General features: G+C 33.4%; 1 protein-coding gene across 1 annotated transcript in view; it reads left to right on the top strand.

Moving 5' to 3' along the window:
• The window catches only part of FSTL5 (follistatin like 5), a 711768-nt gene that overhangs the window by 577056 nt on the left and 116443 nt on the right, over positions 1 to 18269 (top strand). Inside the window, exons 9-10 of the mRNA XM_029939311.1 lie at positions 101 to 262; positions 4627 to 4761. Coding sequence (XP_029795171.1) covers positions 101 to 262; positions 4627 to 4761 — 297 coding nt within the window. The remainder of the gene's footprint in view (positions 1 to 100; positions 263 to 4626; positions 4762 to 18269) is intronic.

The raw sequence follows: 18269 nt of genomic DNA on the forward strand, positions 1-18269 counted from the left end.
ATCATTAAAATATATAATTAATAAGTTTTTCATATTGCAATTTTTGGAAAATCACAGAATATGACTTACTAACTCACTTGTTTTCCATTTCTTATTATAGTCCCTCCAGTGATCCGAGTGTATCCAGAGAGTCAGGCTCGAGAACCCGGGGTAACTGCGAGTCTCAGGTGCCATGCAGAGGGCATACCAAACCCTCAGCTGGGCTGGCTGAAGAATGGAATTGACATCACACCAAAGCTGTCCAAGCAACTCACGCTTCAAGGTGCTTTTCATTTGCCTTCTTTCCTTTCAAATGACCATGTAGCAATTTTATATTAAAATGTATAACAGTTTAAATGATTTGAAAAAAAAGAAAATGAGTTGATGCACAAAATGTCATGACTATGAAAATAATTTAGTTGTTTCTAAGACATTATGTCTGAAATAGAGTCCTTTAGTACTTTTAGTGTTTTCAATAATAAACTTGTCATAATAATTGATTGCATCATTATTTTGGTAATAAGTAAAATATTATATTATGTAGCTTTTAAATAATTGTCTTATGAATTATAAAAGATATGCTGAACAGAATAGGTGGATCTCCTGATAATTAATTTCTGAAGGGGTCAATTAAATGTTTAAATCATATTATTAAAATGTATTATAGAGAGTATAAATAATATGGAAATTCCTTAGTGTTTTGTAGCATACTTTGCATATGAAGAGAGAAGGAAATAAAAATGTTACTAAATTGTCTTAAAGTTTTAAGTATTATTATTGAATTCTAATTTATAAAATATCCTGTTTTGATAATCTATGTGTAAATATAATTAGTTATTACATGAATTATAACAATCATGAATACGTGGTAAGTTGAAAACAAAAAAATATTTGTATTATCAAATAATCTAAATAGTGCAAAAGCAGTTGCATATAAGTTGATTATACTAGTAGGTTCCAAAATGTATAAATCTTGTTTTCATCATCACGAGCAGAACATGACAGGTCATTTCACAGGAGTATCTGTTGCATGACATTATAGTCTTTATTGCATGCTTTAAATTCCTGTAAGTCTTCCTGCTAGAAATGAATGTATTTTCATTTTGGTATTATTTCTATAAGCATAGATATCACTTCTCATACCACTTGAACAAATAATGTTTCAATATTTTTTTAAATACTTCTTTTTGAAATATCTACTAATGTGTTTTTGCAAGTCAAAAATGATACATGAAAGTAATTTTGACCTTTAAATCCTGAATCCTACAAGTCTCCATGTTAATATAAGTAAACTAATGAATTTACATGTTTACACCTACTGATTACATCTTTACTGTCTATATCTTAAAAGAGAAGAAGATTGATCTGATTAACAGAAATTAAAGAAAGTTCTAATTGGTTTCTGATTTTTGTCGTCTCTGGCCCATTTAATGCCTGTATACCATATTAGACGGGGTAGTTATATCATTGCCTCTAGAAATATACAGGAAGGTAAATTCAGGGTGTTGGTTACACTCCAGATTCAATATTGAGAGTATGGGCCCTTGTAGGATACCTATTATCATTTTTCAAAACAAGAGAAAATAGCTAAATTTGAGACAATGTGACAATGAAAGTTGAGTAGGGAATACAACCTAAGAGATAAATGTGGGTGCATAGGAGTGTTGAATTTCATGTGGCTTTCTCTATGATTACATATTACCAATACCAAAGTTATTCAATTATCCATTTATTCAACAAATGCTTAGTGAGCATTCATATGTGAGATCCAAATCTAGGCACTAACTACATCCATGTTGGGATGGTATGTTAATGAGAGGAAGTAAAACCTTATAACAGCAGAAACGTTTAACTGGAAGGCAAATCAAGATAAATAACACAAGGAGACTGAAAATCAAAAAGCAAGCATGGGAACAGGGTGATTCTACAGAAGAAAATAAAGCTAAGTATACGAAAGAGTTCAACAATGTCAAATGCATAGAAAGGTCAAGGAAAATCACTGAAATGTATTCATGAGTCAGGTGACTAGGTCTGGCCTTTTGACATTTAGAAAAACAATATTAGTAGCAATCAGTCTTCAGTGGGTTTAGAAATGACAAGGAAGTAGGAAATATAAAAATCTCTCAAGCTTTTGAAAGGAGGGAAAAAAAAGATAGTTGCTGCTGAGGAAAAGGATTAGGATGAATAAAGATATTGTTTCTTTTTAAATAATGCATCAATTTGAAGGAATTTTAGTAAAAAAATGATGTGAATATGATGGAAGTGAGGAAGGATGACCAAATAATTACAGAAATCAAAAAGAAAAGAGGGGATGTTTTCCTTGGAAACAAACAAGACAGTTTCCTTTGAAAAGTAAATAGATGTGAAAATGTAGATGGAAATAAGAAGTTGGCCTAACTCGTTGTCCCTGCTTTTATTGAGATATAATCAACATAACATTGTGTTAGTTTAAGGTATAAAATATGATGATTTAATAATCATGTATACTGCAAAGTGATTTGAGTTTACTTTCTAATTATAGGTATGTATTTCATTATTTAAAAACAAGGTCACTTGCATACAGTAAAAAGTTAATATTAACATGGGAAACATCAAACAGAATAAAGATTTGAAATAAAAATGGAGCAGGAAATGAAAGGCATGTAACCATAAAGGTCAGGTGAATGAATAGCAAGTAGCATTGAACATCTGCAAACTGAAAGCTGTGAATTAGAAAATCTGTAAATTTACTGATGCAGTAGTCTCTCGATGTACTCAAAAAACTAGATGCAGGGACACCAAGTGTGGAGATTTGTCAGCCTGCTCTAGTTTGGGCAGTTAGTAAGGCCTATGTGTCAGAATGATAAATGGGTGAGGGAATTGCTCATTCTGGCAATAGAGTAGGAAAAGTCTAAGAATGGTGGATTATGTAGAGAAGGAGGAAGACGGTGAGGCATGTAGGTTAAGAGAACATATAAGAATATTGAGAAGAGAAAATTTGAGGAAGTAATAAATTGACTTGCTATTTAAAAAAAAAAACCTAGAGAATTGTGGTTGTTAAGCGTGTGGGCCTTGAGAAAAGGTATGTTCTTTGGAGCAAGCCATATTTCACATGAAATAAGAAGCTGATGTAGGCTTAATCATATGTTCCCTCCTTATCTTTCAGAGCAGGGGGTCTGCAAACTAAGGCCCACAAGTCAGAACTGGGAAGCTGCCCTTTTTGTCAATAAAGTCATTTGAGGGGGCTTTGTTTGTGTGTCTGTCTTTGGAACACAGTCACACTCGTGTTGTAAAATACCATCCATGGCTGCTTTCATGCTCACCACAGAGGTGAGCAGTTGTCACACATACGGTATGGCCTACAAAGCATAAAATATTTACCAGGCCTTTTACAGCAAAGAAACAAAACCAAAAGCAATTCGCCAACCTCCCTTTGGCATAGTGATTCTCAACAATGGATGGAGGGGGGGTGAGGGTGGAGGTGTGCAGTAACATCTGTAAAGTGAGGGAGAAGTTCAAGTAGTCTGAATGGCGATTCCTCCCCCAACACTTGCTGCCTCTCCATATTTTCCTATTCACATTCCTTGAGAGCCAGTGGTATTTCAATGTGTTTTCCCGCTGTTTTTCTGTCTTCTTTCTCCTGACAGCCACACAAGACATGGTGCATGGTGTTCTTGTGATTAGATAACATGAGGCACAAATACAGAAACACTGAAAGAAATAAAGTACGGCGGGGGTGGGGGGGGGACCTAAACAAATGAACACAGCAAACGTGGGATTTTAGAGTCTGAGTTGAGTGATTTGTGTAAGATCATTCTTTGAGTCTCAGATTCTGCTTCTGATAATTATGTATTACTTAGTACAATTAACACATAATATACCTAACAGCACCTTGTATATTTCCAACATATAGTCAGTGGTTAATTATACTCTGTATCCACATTAGGGAACGGAACTCAGGAATTAGGGATTAGCTTAAAAATTATTTTACTAAGATTTAAAAGTTGAGCTGCATATTCCCTTAACCTTTTGGTTACACATTGACTGTATCAATTTCCATATTATAATATTGTTTACCTACATTCCTGGCAAAAGACTGAAATCTCGCAGACAAATTGTGTGTTTTTATCTTTCTGTTTTCCTTACTTAAGAATTCCCTTACCTTATAATTCCAGATACATAATACAAGCTCAATAATGTCCTTGACAAGAGGCAGATGTACTAGAGTTGCATGATGTAGCTCGCTTAATTTCTTTGTGAAGTCTTTATAGGTATATTCCTCTGTATATAAACCAAATTGCTATTATTTAAAAATTTTGTAAAGCTTAGGGCAAAAATGATTCTGAATACTAAAAATAAATAAATAAATGGAATTATAGTTATCAATATGAACTACTTATGCAAGGTAAGAAATAGGAAATAAGTATAAAATATAAAGCATGTGCATTTGACATAGAGTTTTGGGCTCTCTGTTAACAGAATGACAACACAGTTTACGAAACACTTGAACGCTTTGGGAATAATTTGGCATGCCTCCAAAGCATGGAAGTAGGAAGGCAAACAGTTTAATTAGGACAAGCTAAGAGAACTGCTTGACTGTGTAAGCGGAAAGCACTGTACCAAAACGGAAATCGTAGTTTACAAGTTGCATTTGCCTTCTGTTTTCAGCAAATGGCAGCGAGGTTCATATAAGCAACGTGCGCTATGAAGATACAGGAGCATACACTTGTATCGCAAAGAATGAAGCAGGAGTGGACGAAGACATCTCTTCTCTTTTTGTGGAAGATTCAGCCAGAAAGACCCGTATGTATCGAACACCTGCCACACAAAGCGCCAATAGGTGTAGGGCTGGGCTTCTCTACAGAAGCCGCCGTGGTCACTGCCACCGTGAGACGCTCACTGCCCTGCCACCCACATCAATCCCTGGGCTGTTTTCTCCACTTAGTGCTTGAAATGCTTTGTCATCACTGTACACGTTTCCCAACTGTATCATGAAGTAATGGGGAAAATGTACCATTCATTCTTTTTGAAAAACAAACAAACAAAACGATGACGTAGAGAGAGACATATGGATAGAGTGGGGATGCTCAAGATGGAGTTTTAGTTACAGCTGAATTGCCTGGAACTCAAAGTACTAACTATGCCTTATCAAACGAGCTTTCTATGAGAAAACTCCCGGACACTTTATTCCCCCGGTCAGCATATGCCTCAGGATGGTTGTTGTAGGATTGGGTCTGGGTGTACTTGGAATGACGACTGTCTTTGCTTCTCAGTCTAATTTGGTATATGTATTTACAACTCGTATAATCAAATTTGTTGCAGGGGCCCTGATATTTGGAGGACTCTCTAGTTTGGCATGCCTATTTCTCTGAATTGAGTTCTTGAACAAGGTTAAAGCATTGTTTCAAGAATCTCATTTCTCTTTAAATCAATAATTACATGTAGATATTAGTGAATCCAGTGGGGGAGAAGGATCTTATCCGAGTCCTGATTACCAGTATATATTTATCTATATCTTTATCTAATATCTGTATATTAATTCAACCATAATTACAAACAAATATTTAAAAAGAAAATTCTTAAGGCAGATAAAGAGAAAGGAAGGCTAGAGTTAATGACCTGGATAAGGTCCACTGTAATTTATCTATGCCTTTTATATATTTCTGCTAAATATCAGTGAATTCTGCAATTCACTTTCTCATAAAAAATAATTTAGGTGAAAATTAATTGAATACTTTGGACTTTATGGTGAAAGTTGTAAGAGAGACTAACTTTAACTCTCTATTCTGATTTTCTTTTAATGTTGGTCAAGTATTTTTTAATGTATTTTCCTAGTTATAACATTAAAATACTAGCTATTATTTCTTTAATCAGTGAATCACCTACTATGTACCAGCATCTATCTTTGAGAAGAATTTTAGGGGAAGATTTAATATAATTTTATTCATAAATTCAGTCACATGAATGTATTTGTTTAATTATAAACAGTTTCTGAAATCATGTTTTTACTTAAAGCTCTTAGAGGTCAAAATAATACATTTTAAAAAACTTTTTGAGATTATATGTTAGCATACTATTAAAACTTGAAGTAACATTTGTAAGTTATAGCAACGCAGGCTTACTACATCTATATTTATAGAACTTTCAAATTCATCTTATAAGTAACAATACAAGTGAAAGATCTGAAGGCTTTTGTTCACAAGTCTGGATATGATTATTTATAAATGTTCCTTATGTATTTAATTATGTAACATTTTCAAGGATAAAGAGAGGAAACTAACAGATTTTTATTTTTTTAATTTAATTAATTTATTTATTCCGGTAGAAACACAGAATAAATTCTACCCTGTTAAATTTTTAAGTGCACCACATTTCACTGTTAACTCTAAGCACTAGGTTCTACAACAGATCTCCAGGACTTATTTGTCTTGTATAACTGAGTTTATACACGTTGAACAACATCTCATTTTTCCCTCCTCAACATCACCTGACAGCCACCATTCCATTTGGCTTTTAAGACTTTTGACGCTTTTTGATAGCTCATATAATGCAATTACACAATCTTTGTCTTTGTGACTGGCTTGTCTCAATTATCATGATGTCTTTTGGGTCTATTCATATTGTCACAAAGGGTAGGAGTTTCTTCTTTGTAAGGTGGAATGATATTCTATTGTATGTACACACGTTTTCTTAATCCATCCATTTGCCAACAGATATTTGAGTTGTTTCCTAACGTTGGCTATTGTGAATGATGCTGCAATGAATATGTGAGTGCAGATATTTCTTTGATCCTGATTTCAATTCTTTTGGAGATATATATACCCAGAAGTTGCATTGCTGGATCATATGATAGTTCCATTTTTAATGTCTGAGGAAACTTTATGTTTTTCATAATGAATGCACCATTTTTCATTCCCACGAATGTGCAAGACACATTCCAATTTCCCCACATCCTTGCCAATACTTTCCTCTTTTGTTACTCTAATAATAATAACCATCCCAACAAGTGTGAGATATCACATGTGGTTGTGATTTGCATTTCTGATGATTAGTGATGTAGAAAACCTTTTCATAAACCTATTACCCATTTGTATGTCTTCTTTGGAGACGTTCAAGAGCTTTGTACATTTTTTAATAGGTTGTTTCATTTCTTTTACGTTGAGTTACTGAAGTTCCTTAAATAATTAGAAATTAAGCACTTATCAGATATATGATATGAGCTGAAAATATTTTTCCCATTCTTTGGGTTGCCTTTTCACTTTCTTGACTGTTTACCTTACTGTGCAGAAACCTTTTAGTTTGATATAGTCCAACTTGTCTATTTTTGTTTTTGTTGCTTGTGTTTTTGATAAAATTATAGGCCAATATCCTGATGAACATAGATGCAGAATTCCTCAACAAAATATTAGCAAACTGAATATAACAATACAGTAACAAAAGCATATACCATGATCATATGGGATTCATCCTTGGAATGCAAGAATGGTTCTACATGTGCGGATTAATATTTGAGATTTACACATTTAAAAAAAAGAATGAAGAGTAAAAAATCACCAGATTATCTAACAGATGCTCGTAAAGTATTTGACACATTTTTTCATGCTAAAATTTCTCAACAAATTACACATGGAAAGAACATACCTCAAAATAATAAGGGCCATATATGACAACCCCACAGCTAACTTCCTACTCAATTATAAAAAATGGAAACCTCTTCCTTTCAGCTCAAGACAAAGATGCCCAGTCTCACCATTTCAATTGAATGTATCACTGCAAATTCTAGCCACAACAATTAGACAAGGAAAAGGGAGAAAAAAAAAGGTATTCAAATCACAAAAGAAGAAATAAAATAGTCTGTTTGCAGATAACATGAACTTTTATATAAAAAGCCCTACAAAGACTCCACAATATGTTAGAAATAATAAACATATTCAGTAAAGTTTCAGTGTACAAAATCAACATACAAAAATGCTGTTGTTTCTATAAACTAGAATGAGATATCTGAAAGGCAGTTAAGAAATAATCCCATTTATAATAGCATCAAAAAGAATAATGTACTTGGGAATAAACTTAATCATGGATGTGAAATACTTGTACACTGAAAACTATAATACATTAATGAAAGAAATTGACACAAATAAATAGAAAGACATTTTATGCTCATGGTTAATAAGAATAAATATTATTAAAATGCTCATATTATCCAAAGAAATCTATGACTCAATGTTATTTCCATCCAAAAAACAATGGTCTTTTTTTAAGAAATAGAAAAAAATACCCTAAAATTCATATAGAACAATAAGAGACGTGGAATAGCCCAAGTGATCCTGATAATGAACTATTGGGAGACATCAGAATTCCTGATTTCATATAATATATATATAAAGCTATAGTAAATAAAACAGTATGGTACTTTCATAAAGACAAATACATAGACAAATGGAGCAGAACAGAGAGCCCAAAATTAAATCCATAAATGTACAGTTAATTGGTCTCCAACAAGAGCACTGGAATATACATTGGAGAAAGGGTAGTCTTTTCAAAAAATGATTCTGGAAAACTGAATATCCACAAGTAAAAGGATGAAACTGGATCCCGATCTTACACTGTATATAAAAGCAACTCAAAATGGATTAAAGATGTAAACATGAGACCTGAAAGGGTAAAACTTCTATGTTTCATGACACTGATCTTGGCAATGAAAATAATAGAATTTAGCTATAACCCTGATGTTTCAAGCATTGCTAATTCACGTTTATATTCTACTCTTTTATAGGATGCAATCGAGTTTCTTTGGAATAACAAATTTACTTCTTATTTAAATAAGTACCTTTAATTTTTGTGAAGTCTGTTTTCCATAAACTTGCTACACTGGTTATTGAGAACTTATTATATATATATGTATATATTATATATAAAAATATACATAAATACATATAAATTTTATAAATATATATAAATGGATGTAAATACACCCATATATATATATATATATATAATATGGATGTAAACACACCAATTTTATATATATATAATATATGGATGTAAACACACCCATTTTGGAAATTTATGCACATAATTAAAATCAGAATAACAAAAAATGAGTAAAATAAGTAGAATATTAGGAACTACAGAAAAGAAAAAAATAGAAAATGTAAGAATGTCTATGCAGTAGAAGATGTGTCTTATTACTCAATAAAACTGTCAGAATCCTGTATAACAAAAACAACATAAAAATCAGGTGGAGAAAGCTATGACCTTTTGTAACCTACTGCTTAAGGGTTTCCCTGGGTTCTCTTCTAATAATTCCATAAACAAAGTCCAATATTAATTATACAAGGTGTATTTAGATAGATAGATATTTTCAAAAAGGCCAAAGGAAATAGTCACAGAGCCATCACTGATCACTTTACTTTTCTCATTTGCACATATTTAAAAAATTGTTGACTTGTCCATATTGATCAAAAATAAGTTCAGAGGCCCCTTTTTTCCCTTTCAGTGATGGGATACAATATATCTATAAAGGCAGATTGGTATTGTAGATGAGCATGAACTTGGACACTAGACAGGAGTCAGAATCATTGTCTTACCACATAAGAGTTTGGTGATTTGGAGCTATCACAAAATCTCTCTGAGCCTTAATTTATCTATCTGTAATATGGAATAAATAGTAACTCACTAAGGGATTTCTGTGTAGATATTATAAAGCATTCTCCATAGTGTTAGACATAAAGTGGCTTTTCATCAAATTTATGCTTTTTTCCTGAAAATATTTATTTATTCCTTGTTAGAAATATTGACAGTTGTTTTTTAAAAACTCTGTAAAATCTAGCAATTGTTAGAAATTAGAGATTCTAAGATGAATGATGCATAGAGACAGATATATTTGATCTTAGCCAAAAGGCCAAGAAATGATACATAGAGACAGATCTAGAGGTTGAGACAGATGTTGAGACGGAGTTAGAGATAACAAGGGATAAGGAGGGAGAGGAGATATATTTGGACAGTTACAAAATTATTTGTTCAAATATAAAATATCATTATTTCATTTTGCATAAAATACTTGTTTCAATGGATTAGAAAAGACATTTTTCTTTTAATGTAGCTTTCGAGACATTTTAAATAAAGGACATTTTGCTGCCAGACTCCACTTTGTCAGAGAATGAAAGCAAAAGCTACCTTTTATTTCTCTTTGCATCAATTTATACTCCTATTACATTTTTAAAGTTCTTCTGCAATGTGCCCATCTTCTGTTTTCTTTTAAGATGAGAAGTATTGAATTCCATATAGGCAGCAATAAAAATGGGGAAAGATTTACAACTTTTAAACTAAATGACACAACACAGTCTTACTTTGTTTAGCTACAGTTTCAGAGCAATCAACAGTTATTTTCTACAGAATAGAGCAGTCATTGTGGTATCAATCACATTTTTTTTCTCTTACTACATTTCCCAGCAGGATGATACTGTTGAGTGAAGAATTCATGCAAAGCATCATATGGCAAAGGAGTTTATGTTTGGCTCGTAACCTAATCTTTGAATTGGAAAACCTTGAGTTACAGTGCCCAACTTTGTCAACAAACCTCACTGGAAGTCTTCTTGTGTGACAAATTGAACTACAGAACAGTGCTTCAAAAAAATATAATCTACAGTTGCATTAGGAATAGAGTTTGATCACTACGATTTAATGGTGTGATATATGGGAAGGATTTAAATGTAAAGAAGAGTAAAAATGGGCCATAGGGGATTGTAACAGGGAGTATGAGAAGATATGAAATATATAAGAAGGGTTTAGGCAGAGGTAAATTGTTATTCATTTTAAAACGTCTTGCAAGGAGTATAAGCACTTGATACATTTCCATTCCCAAGGGTAGTGGCTTCCCAGATGACAATAATTCATCTTCAGGATTAAGGTAAATGAAAAGCAGTGTGAATGTAGGCTGTTACTGAAAACTTTTAAGCTACTGGCTGCTTTAAGCACTAAGCACAGATTATATCACATCTTGCTAGGATTTCAGTAAAGAATATGATTAATCTAGCCTCTTGTAAATATTGGAATACAATACCTGAATACATTGTGATAGTATATACAACTTTTCTTTTCATCATTGCCATGGTCAGTATTTTATTTGGAAATTATATATATATATGTATATATATATGTATATACATAATATATTATATTTGGAAATTATATATATTTGTATATATATTTGGAAAATTGTTGGGCCATTAAAACAATTTTTATTTTAGAATTCAACAATTTAGTATTGGGTGACAATTATGAAACACATCATTTGTAAGATTTCTTTACAGAGTATTTTAAAATTTTTTTAAGTTTTATTTATTTTTGAGAGAGAAGAGACAGCATGAGCAGGGGAGGGTCAGAGAGAGAAGGACACACAGAATCTGAAGCAGGCTCCAGGCTCTGAGCTAGCTTTCAGCACAGAGCCTGACGGCGGGGCTTGAACCCACAAACCATGAGATCATGACCTGAGCCAAAGCGGATGCTCAACTGACTGAGCCACCCAGGCACCCCCTTTATAGAGTATTTTAAATGTGTTAAATTCTACAACAAGATTACTTGAATGAATGAGTTATGCAAATATATAATGTTAATGTAAATTAATGATATAAAAATACAATGAATGTAATTCACAATACAAGAACTTTAGAAATAAGGTAAAATGTACTCACTTGCACCTAAATATTTAAAAAAATATGTAAATGCTTAAAAAGTATCTGCCTATTTTAGAAGGAAAGGAAAGGGACCTTGAGAGCATGTTTGGAGTTCTAGCTGGGGAGCACAGCTACTCCTATACCCTTGACGAACCACAGCCCTCCTCTGTTAGAGAAGGTCATCCTCTTCCACTGCATGCACAGCTTCAGAGGGATGTGCATGTCACGGCGAGGGAAGAAGGGGACACCAGCCTAGCCAGCCAGATCAGTAGCCTCAACATTGGTAATCAACGGTGTGACAGATGTTGTAGCCAGCTTGCCTACACCTAAAGCTAACATTACACTGTATGTTAACTGGATTTTTTTTTAACAGAAGAGAAATTTTATTTTATTTTCTTAAAAAAATTTTTTAACATTTTTTCATTTTTGAGAGACAAAGAGAGAGACAGGTGTGAACAGGGGAGGGACAGAGAGAGAGGGAGACACAGAATCTGAAGCAGGCTCCAAGCGCTGAGCTGTCAGCACAGAGCCTGACATGGAGCTTGAATTCACGGACCGCGAGATCATGACCTGAGCCAAAGTCAGATGCTTAACCAACTGAGCCACCCAGGTGCCCCCAGGGAAATTTTAGCCACCAAATCTTTCCAGGCCTCCTTGTTCAGTCTTGAAGATAGTATTGCCTGCTTAGGCTACATCTTACTGTAGGAGCCAAACTGTACAAAGTCAATACAGATTTGGTAGCAATTAAAAAAATTTTTTCCTCTAGTTGTATTGAGATATAATTGACATTGAACATTGTGTTCCTTAAAGGTGTATGGCATAATGATTTAATATACATACGTACTGGGAAAGGATCACCACTTAGCAATTTTCAAATATACAATATTGTTAACTGTAGTCACCATGCTGTACATTATATCCCCAGAACTTACTAATCTTATATCCGGAAGTTTTTTCATTTTTTACTTTGCTTTTCTGTCTGGAGTGTCATTGTAACTACTGTATTGTAAATGATGGAAAATAATTGCATATGTTAAAAAAATAAATTGTGTTATATTCAAAAAAAAAAAGAACAAAGAAAGTGACATAGACAACTACAAAGGGTTTGAAAACACTCAATAGCTAGGGCTGGTTGAACATTAAAGGTACAGAGAACAAACTGGTCATTGCCAGGAATGAAATGGGTAACATTGCTCAAAAGCTGTAATTGGATTTTAAATAAAAACTTTAAAAAAAAATACAAAGATAAGAAAAATTAAAAACAAGTAGAGGAAAAGGTCTTAAAATAGGTTAGGGACACCTGGGTGGCTCAGTCGGTTAAGTGTCAACTTTGGCTCAGGTCATGGTCTTGTGGTTTGAGAGTTCGAGTCCCATGTCGGGCTCTGTGCTGACAGCTCAGAGCCTGGAGCCTGCTTCCGATTCTGTATCTCCCTCTTTCGCTCATACTCTGTTTCTCTCTCGAGAATAAATAAACATAAAAAAAATTAATTAATTAATTAAAAATAGTTTAAAATGTGGTCTTTTTACATATAAACACAGTTTGAATATGGTATTACAAACTTTGAAAATAGAACTATTCTGATAATATAAAAATTAATAAACTCTCTAGTCTTCATTTACTTCCTATTCTTATTCTTATTTTTTTTAATTTTAAGTAGATTTCACATCCAATGCAGGACTTGAACTCAACCGTGAGATTAAGAGTCACATGCTCTACTGACTGAGCCAGCCAAGAGCCCATTTACTTCCTAATTTTATTTTTATTTTTAACTTTAAAAAATATGTATTTATTTATCTTGAGAGAGAGAGAGAGAGTGCATGTGCCTGTGCAAGCAAGAGGGAGAAGGACAAAAGAGAGAGGGAAAGAGAAAATCCCAAGCAAGTTCCATGCTGTCAGCACAGAGCCTGATGCAGGGCTGGAATAGTGAGGTCATGGCCTGAGTCAAAATCAAGAGTTGTAAATTTAACCAACTGAGCCACCCAAGAGCCCCTTTCCTAATTTTAAAGAATGAACAGGGGTGCCTGGGTGGCTTAGTCAGTTAAGCATCCTACTCTTGGGTTTGGCACAGGTCATCATATCTCAGCTCTGGGGGTTCAAGCCCCACATCAGGCTCTTCACTGGCAGCACAGAGGCTGCTTGGAATTTGCTCTCTCCCTCTCTCTCCGCCTCTCCCCAACTCTGTTTCGCTCAAAACAAATAAATAAACTTAAAAAAGAAAATAATGGAGAAAATACCTACTTCAAAGGGCAATTGATAGATTTAATGAGATCATTTATGCAGAATATTATCAATATCTATAGATGCTAGGAAGATAATATAAATAGATGAGCAGAGATCTACCTGTTTACAAACAGGTACAGAAAAGCCAGATGCAGCTGTCACCCATTAGTTAATAATTTTTACACTCAGTCAATGTGAGGTAGGTAAAATAATTAGGAGTAAGAAAAGTCCATAGTTAAAGAAAAGATGTGCATTTGATAGGGTGAGATTTTAATCCTGATAGTTATAAGCTCAGTGCTTAAATCAAAAAGAATAATGTAAAAACAAATATTTGAGGAAAAGTGAAATAAATCAATAATGAAAAATGTTGTTAATTTTTAATTTAATTATCACTGAATGTTATTCAATAGAAGAGCTTTATTAAAACTATTTAAAGCAGAACGAACAATTCATATTTATTTTAAAAAGTCCCCAAACCTATGTATTTAATATTTGTCATGGACATTTCATATTAGTAAGCTTAGCGTGAAATAAAATTCACTTAGGATAATCAGAATCATGTCATGGTTAGCCATACTTGATAAGCATTTATTATTTTATGCGTGTTTATTATTTATCATAAATTCTAATACCCATAGTCTCAATTTGGCCACTGACATTGTCACATTCTGTGAAGTAACTTGTTCCATAAATCTTTTCATCTGGTGACCCAGAACACACTGAAATTGTCTGCCTCGTGATTTTCACATCTGAAGGCTGTAGTTTTAAAATAACACCCTTTTCAATGTCATTAAATAGATCTGTGTCTAACACATTGCCATTTTCGCACAGTAATAGAGCCTTGTTATCCAACAAGATGCTACGTGATTTGAATGTCATCAATTTGACAGGTTTACAACAATCATAAGCAATCGGGCGTCTCTTTTGCCTACCAAAAATAAGACTCAAAACTTTCTTATTTTGACTTATTGCCTACATTTTGTCTGCAAGGCATTATATACCTTCACTGAAATATTCTCATCTCATCTCATATTACACAATGCCAATTTGCCTGATTTATTTGATGATAAATTAGCCAAGTGATGATGACATCTTATTCATATTACTTCAGGCTACAGACTAAATAAGCGTATATACCATAGCAATGCTAAGTACAACATCTCTCTGAAACTCTTAGAAAATCTCATACAAATATTTTGTTGCTGTGTTCAAGATAGAATGCCAGAACTCACTTTAAAATTCTATAATTCCAGAGGTCTTAAACTTGGTGAATCCTTTGCAAAATAACTGGGCACTTAGATCCAAAAGGAATTTAGAATTATTATCACTCTGTGATTTTCTTAGAGTTCTCTGATACAGGAATGCAATTTGAAAATACTGTAAATCTGTGAAGCATTACTAAAACAAACATGCTCTTCAAAAGTGCAGGCTCTGGCGTAAGGGACTGCGGTGAGTTACCTTCTTAAGGTTTTATAATGTCTAATTTATGCCACGCAATTTTTATCAACTGTCTGCAGAGGCCATATTGCATATGGTGTGTCCTATTGTCCTCTGTTTGCCCAGATATCTGAATTCTGATAGAGCTGGTGATGAGATGAATATGCCAGAAAGAGTGAGTCAGTTTAATTATTGTTCTGCCTCATTTTATTTTTCAACTTATTGTACATTTCCATGCTTGTGCTACATATGAAATGTAATATATGAAATATTTTTAAATATGAAACTTCTTAAAAAGTAATTTCCTATTTCATGTAGTAAAATTATGTGTCAATATGGATATCTTTACCCTAAATTTATCTACTTATCTAACACATACCTCTATACTAAACTCTGGTATAAACATAATAAGATTTTTGGAAACATTCTGGTGATAGTGAAATTTTAATAGAAAATAAATTATTAGTGAATAAAATATTTGTTTTAAAAAATATTTATTTATTTTTGAGAGAAGGAGAGAGACAGAGTGCAAGTGGGGAGGGAACAGAGAGAGAGGGAGACACAGGATCAGAAGCAGGCTCCAGGCTCTGAGCTGTCAGCACAGAGCCCGATGGGTGCTTAAACCCACAAACCACGAGTTTGTGACCTGAGCTGAACTCGGATGCTTAACCGAGTGAGCATACATGCACCCCAACATATTTGTTTTAATTTCAAACATGTTTTAATAGGAAGTCAAAATATGTCTCTAGAGACAGTTTTGACTCAGATGACTGAGTATACTATAGAATATAGAAAAAGATGTGTTCTTTTCTAATTTATTACAATAGTTAACTAAAAACTGTATATATTTATACATATATACATACTATCCATATGTATTACAACCAATATTGTACTATTTACAATTATACGAATGTAAATAGAATGTAAATAGAATGTAATTCTGTTTCAAAAAGCAGAATAAATATTAGAGGAAACACTATGATTATGTTAAAATTAAGAAGTTCAAATCATAAAAATTTGCCCCCAAGATATAGTCAATACAAATAACTGACAAGGACTTGTATCATAGATAGATAGATAAAAAGACAGATAGATAGACAGATGTTAATGAAACAAAACACTAAAGCATAGTTTTAAATAGAACTTTCAGAGACAAGAAAAAATGAAGTGGCAGCTTATATTATGAAAAGAACTAATCCTCATTAGTTATCAAGGAAACATACCTTATAACCACAGAGAAATGCTATTTTGCATTCACTAGAATACCAAATGTTAAAAAGCTACAGAGTGACAAGATTAGGTGAGTTTGAAAAAATAAGAATCGTTATATCTTATTAGTACTAATGTCAGTTTTACCATCCTTTGGAAAGCTCTTTGGTATTATTTATTAAAGTTGATTTTGCATATACCTGGGGAGCCAGCAATCACATGAATTAAAGAACATTGAATTGTCATACATTCAGAAGTTATTTAGGGAAAGGCGGCTGGGTGAATTTAAATCACATTAAAAAACATTGAATTGCCATGCATTCGGAACTTATCTGGGGAGAGACGGCTGGATGGCTCAGTCAGTCAGTGTCCAAATCTTGATTCCGGCTCACGTCACACAGGGTGAGATCAATCCTTACAGCCAGCTCTGTGCTGACAGTGCAGAGCCTGCTTGGGATTCTCTCCATCTCTCTCTCTCTGCCTCTTGCCCCTCTTTCTCTCACTCTCTTAAAATAAATAAACATTTAAAAATTAATTTAAAAAAGACTTTGCCTAGGAAAAACCTGCCATGTACTTGATATTTTGCTATGATTTGTATTTCTTTTTAATATGCCTTTTAATTCCATCCATATTTCTATGGCAAATGAACAAAATTTAATTTAGATATTTTTTACAATGTCTAAAATTTAAATGTGTGTGAAGCTAGTTACCTTCTCACTTGCATGAACACTGCATCAGTATTACTTCAAACTTATCTGTTCATTTCTGAATTGGCTATTAGAAAAGGGACATTTACAAAATTTACAGTGAATAAGAGGTTTCATTGTAAGGAGAACAAAAAATCTATAGGCACGATAGGTTTGATCACTCATGTTTTCATTCATTAAAGATTTACTGAGGTAAAAACAAACATGTTGCTGGCATATGGTAACACAGAATAAGACAGTTCTCTACTTTCAGAAAGGCCATAGTTTAATGCAAGTAGAGGTAAAGAAGCTGTAATGCATGGTGGAATAAAATAATTTCTGCACTGTACACATAAGCCAGGTATGAAAGGATCACAGACACAGAAACAGCAAATTCCAACTGAGTTACATAGTGTAGCCTTTCTTCATTGCGTGCTGACATTTGAACTGATAATTGGTGGCTATAGTGATACTTCCATAGCTGAAGACTTAAAAGTATGTCAGACTCAGGGAATCATCATAAAGTGCATGGTAGGTTTCATGAACTTGGTATAAAACATTATAAAAATGTCTGTGAATTTAGAACACATAGTGAGAACATATCATGGAGTAAAACCAGGTTTAAGGAGGCCTTGAACTCCATAAATGGAAAAAAATCAAATTAAGAGTGAATTACAGGGCTCCTGGGTGGCTCAGTTGGTTACGTGTCTGGCTCAGGTCATAATCTCATGATTCGTGGGTTCGAACCACATGTTGAGGTCTTTGCTGACAGCTCGAAGCCGGGAGCCTGCTTCGGATTCTGTCTCTCCCTCTCTCTCTGCCCTCCCCTGCTTGCACTCTGTTTCTCTCCCTCAAAAATAAATAAACATTAAAAATTTTTCTTCAGAACAGTTATTTACATGGTATATTTTTGCAAAGTTAAAAATAATCTGCATATCCATTACTTAGATCACAATAAGGCATTTTTTCTAGATTTTATTATTAACTATAGTGGACATTTGAACATGTTTTTGTTACCTTGGTAGAATTAATGAAAATTTGAATTCCCAATATAGTTTATAAGACAAACAGGCTTGC

This window comes from Suricata suricatta, chromosome 1 (assembly GCF_006229205.1).
Source record: "Suricata suricatta isolate VVHF042 chromosome 1, meerkat_22Aug2017_6uvM2_HiC, whole genome shotgun sequence".
NCBI lineage: Eukaryota > Metazoa > Chordata > Mammalia > Carnivora > Herpestidae > Suricata > Suricata suricatta.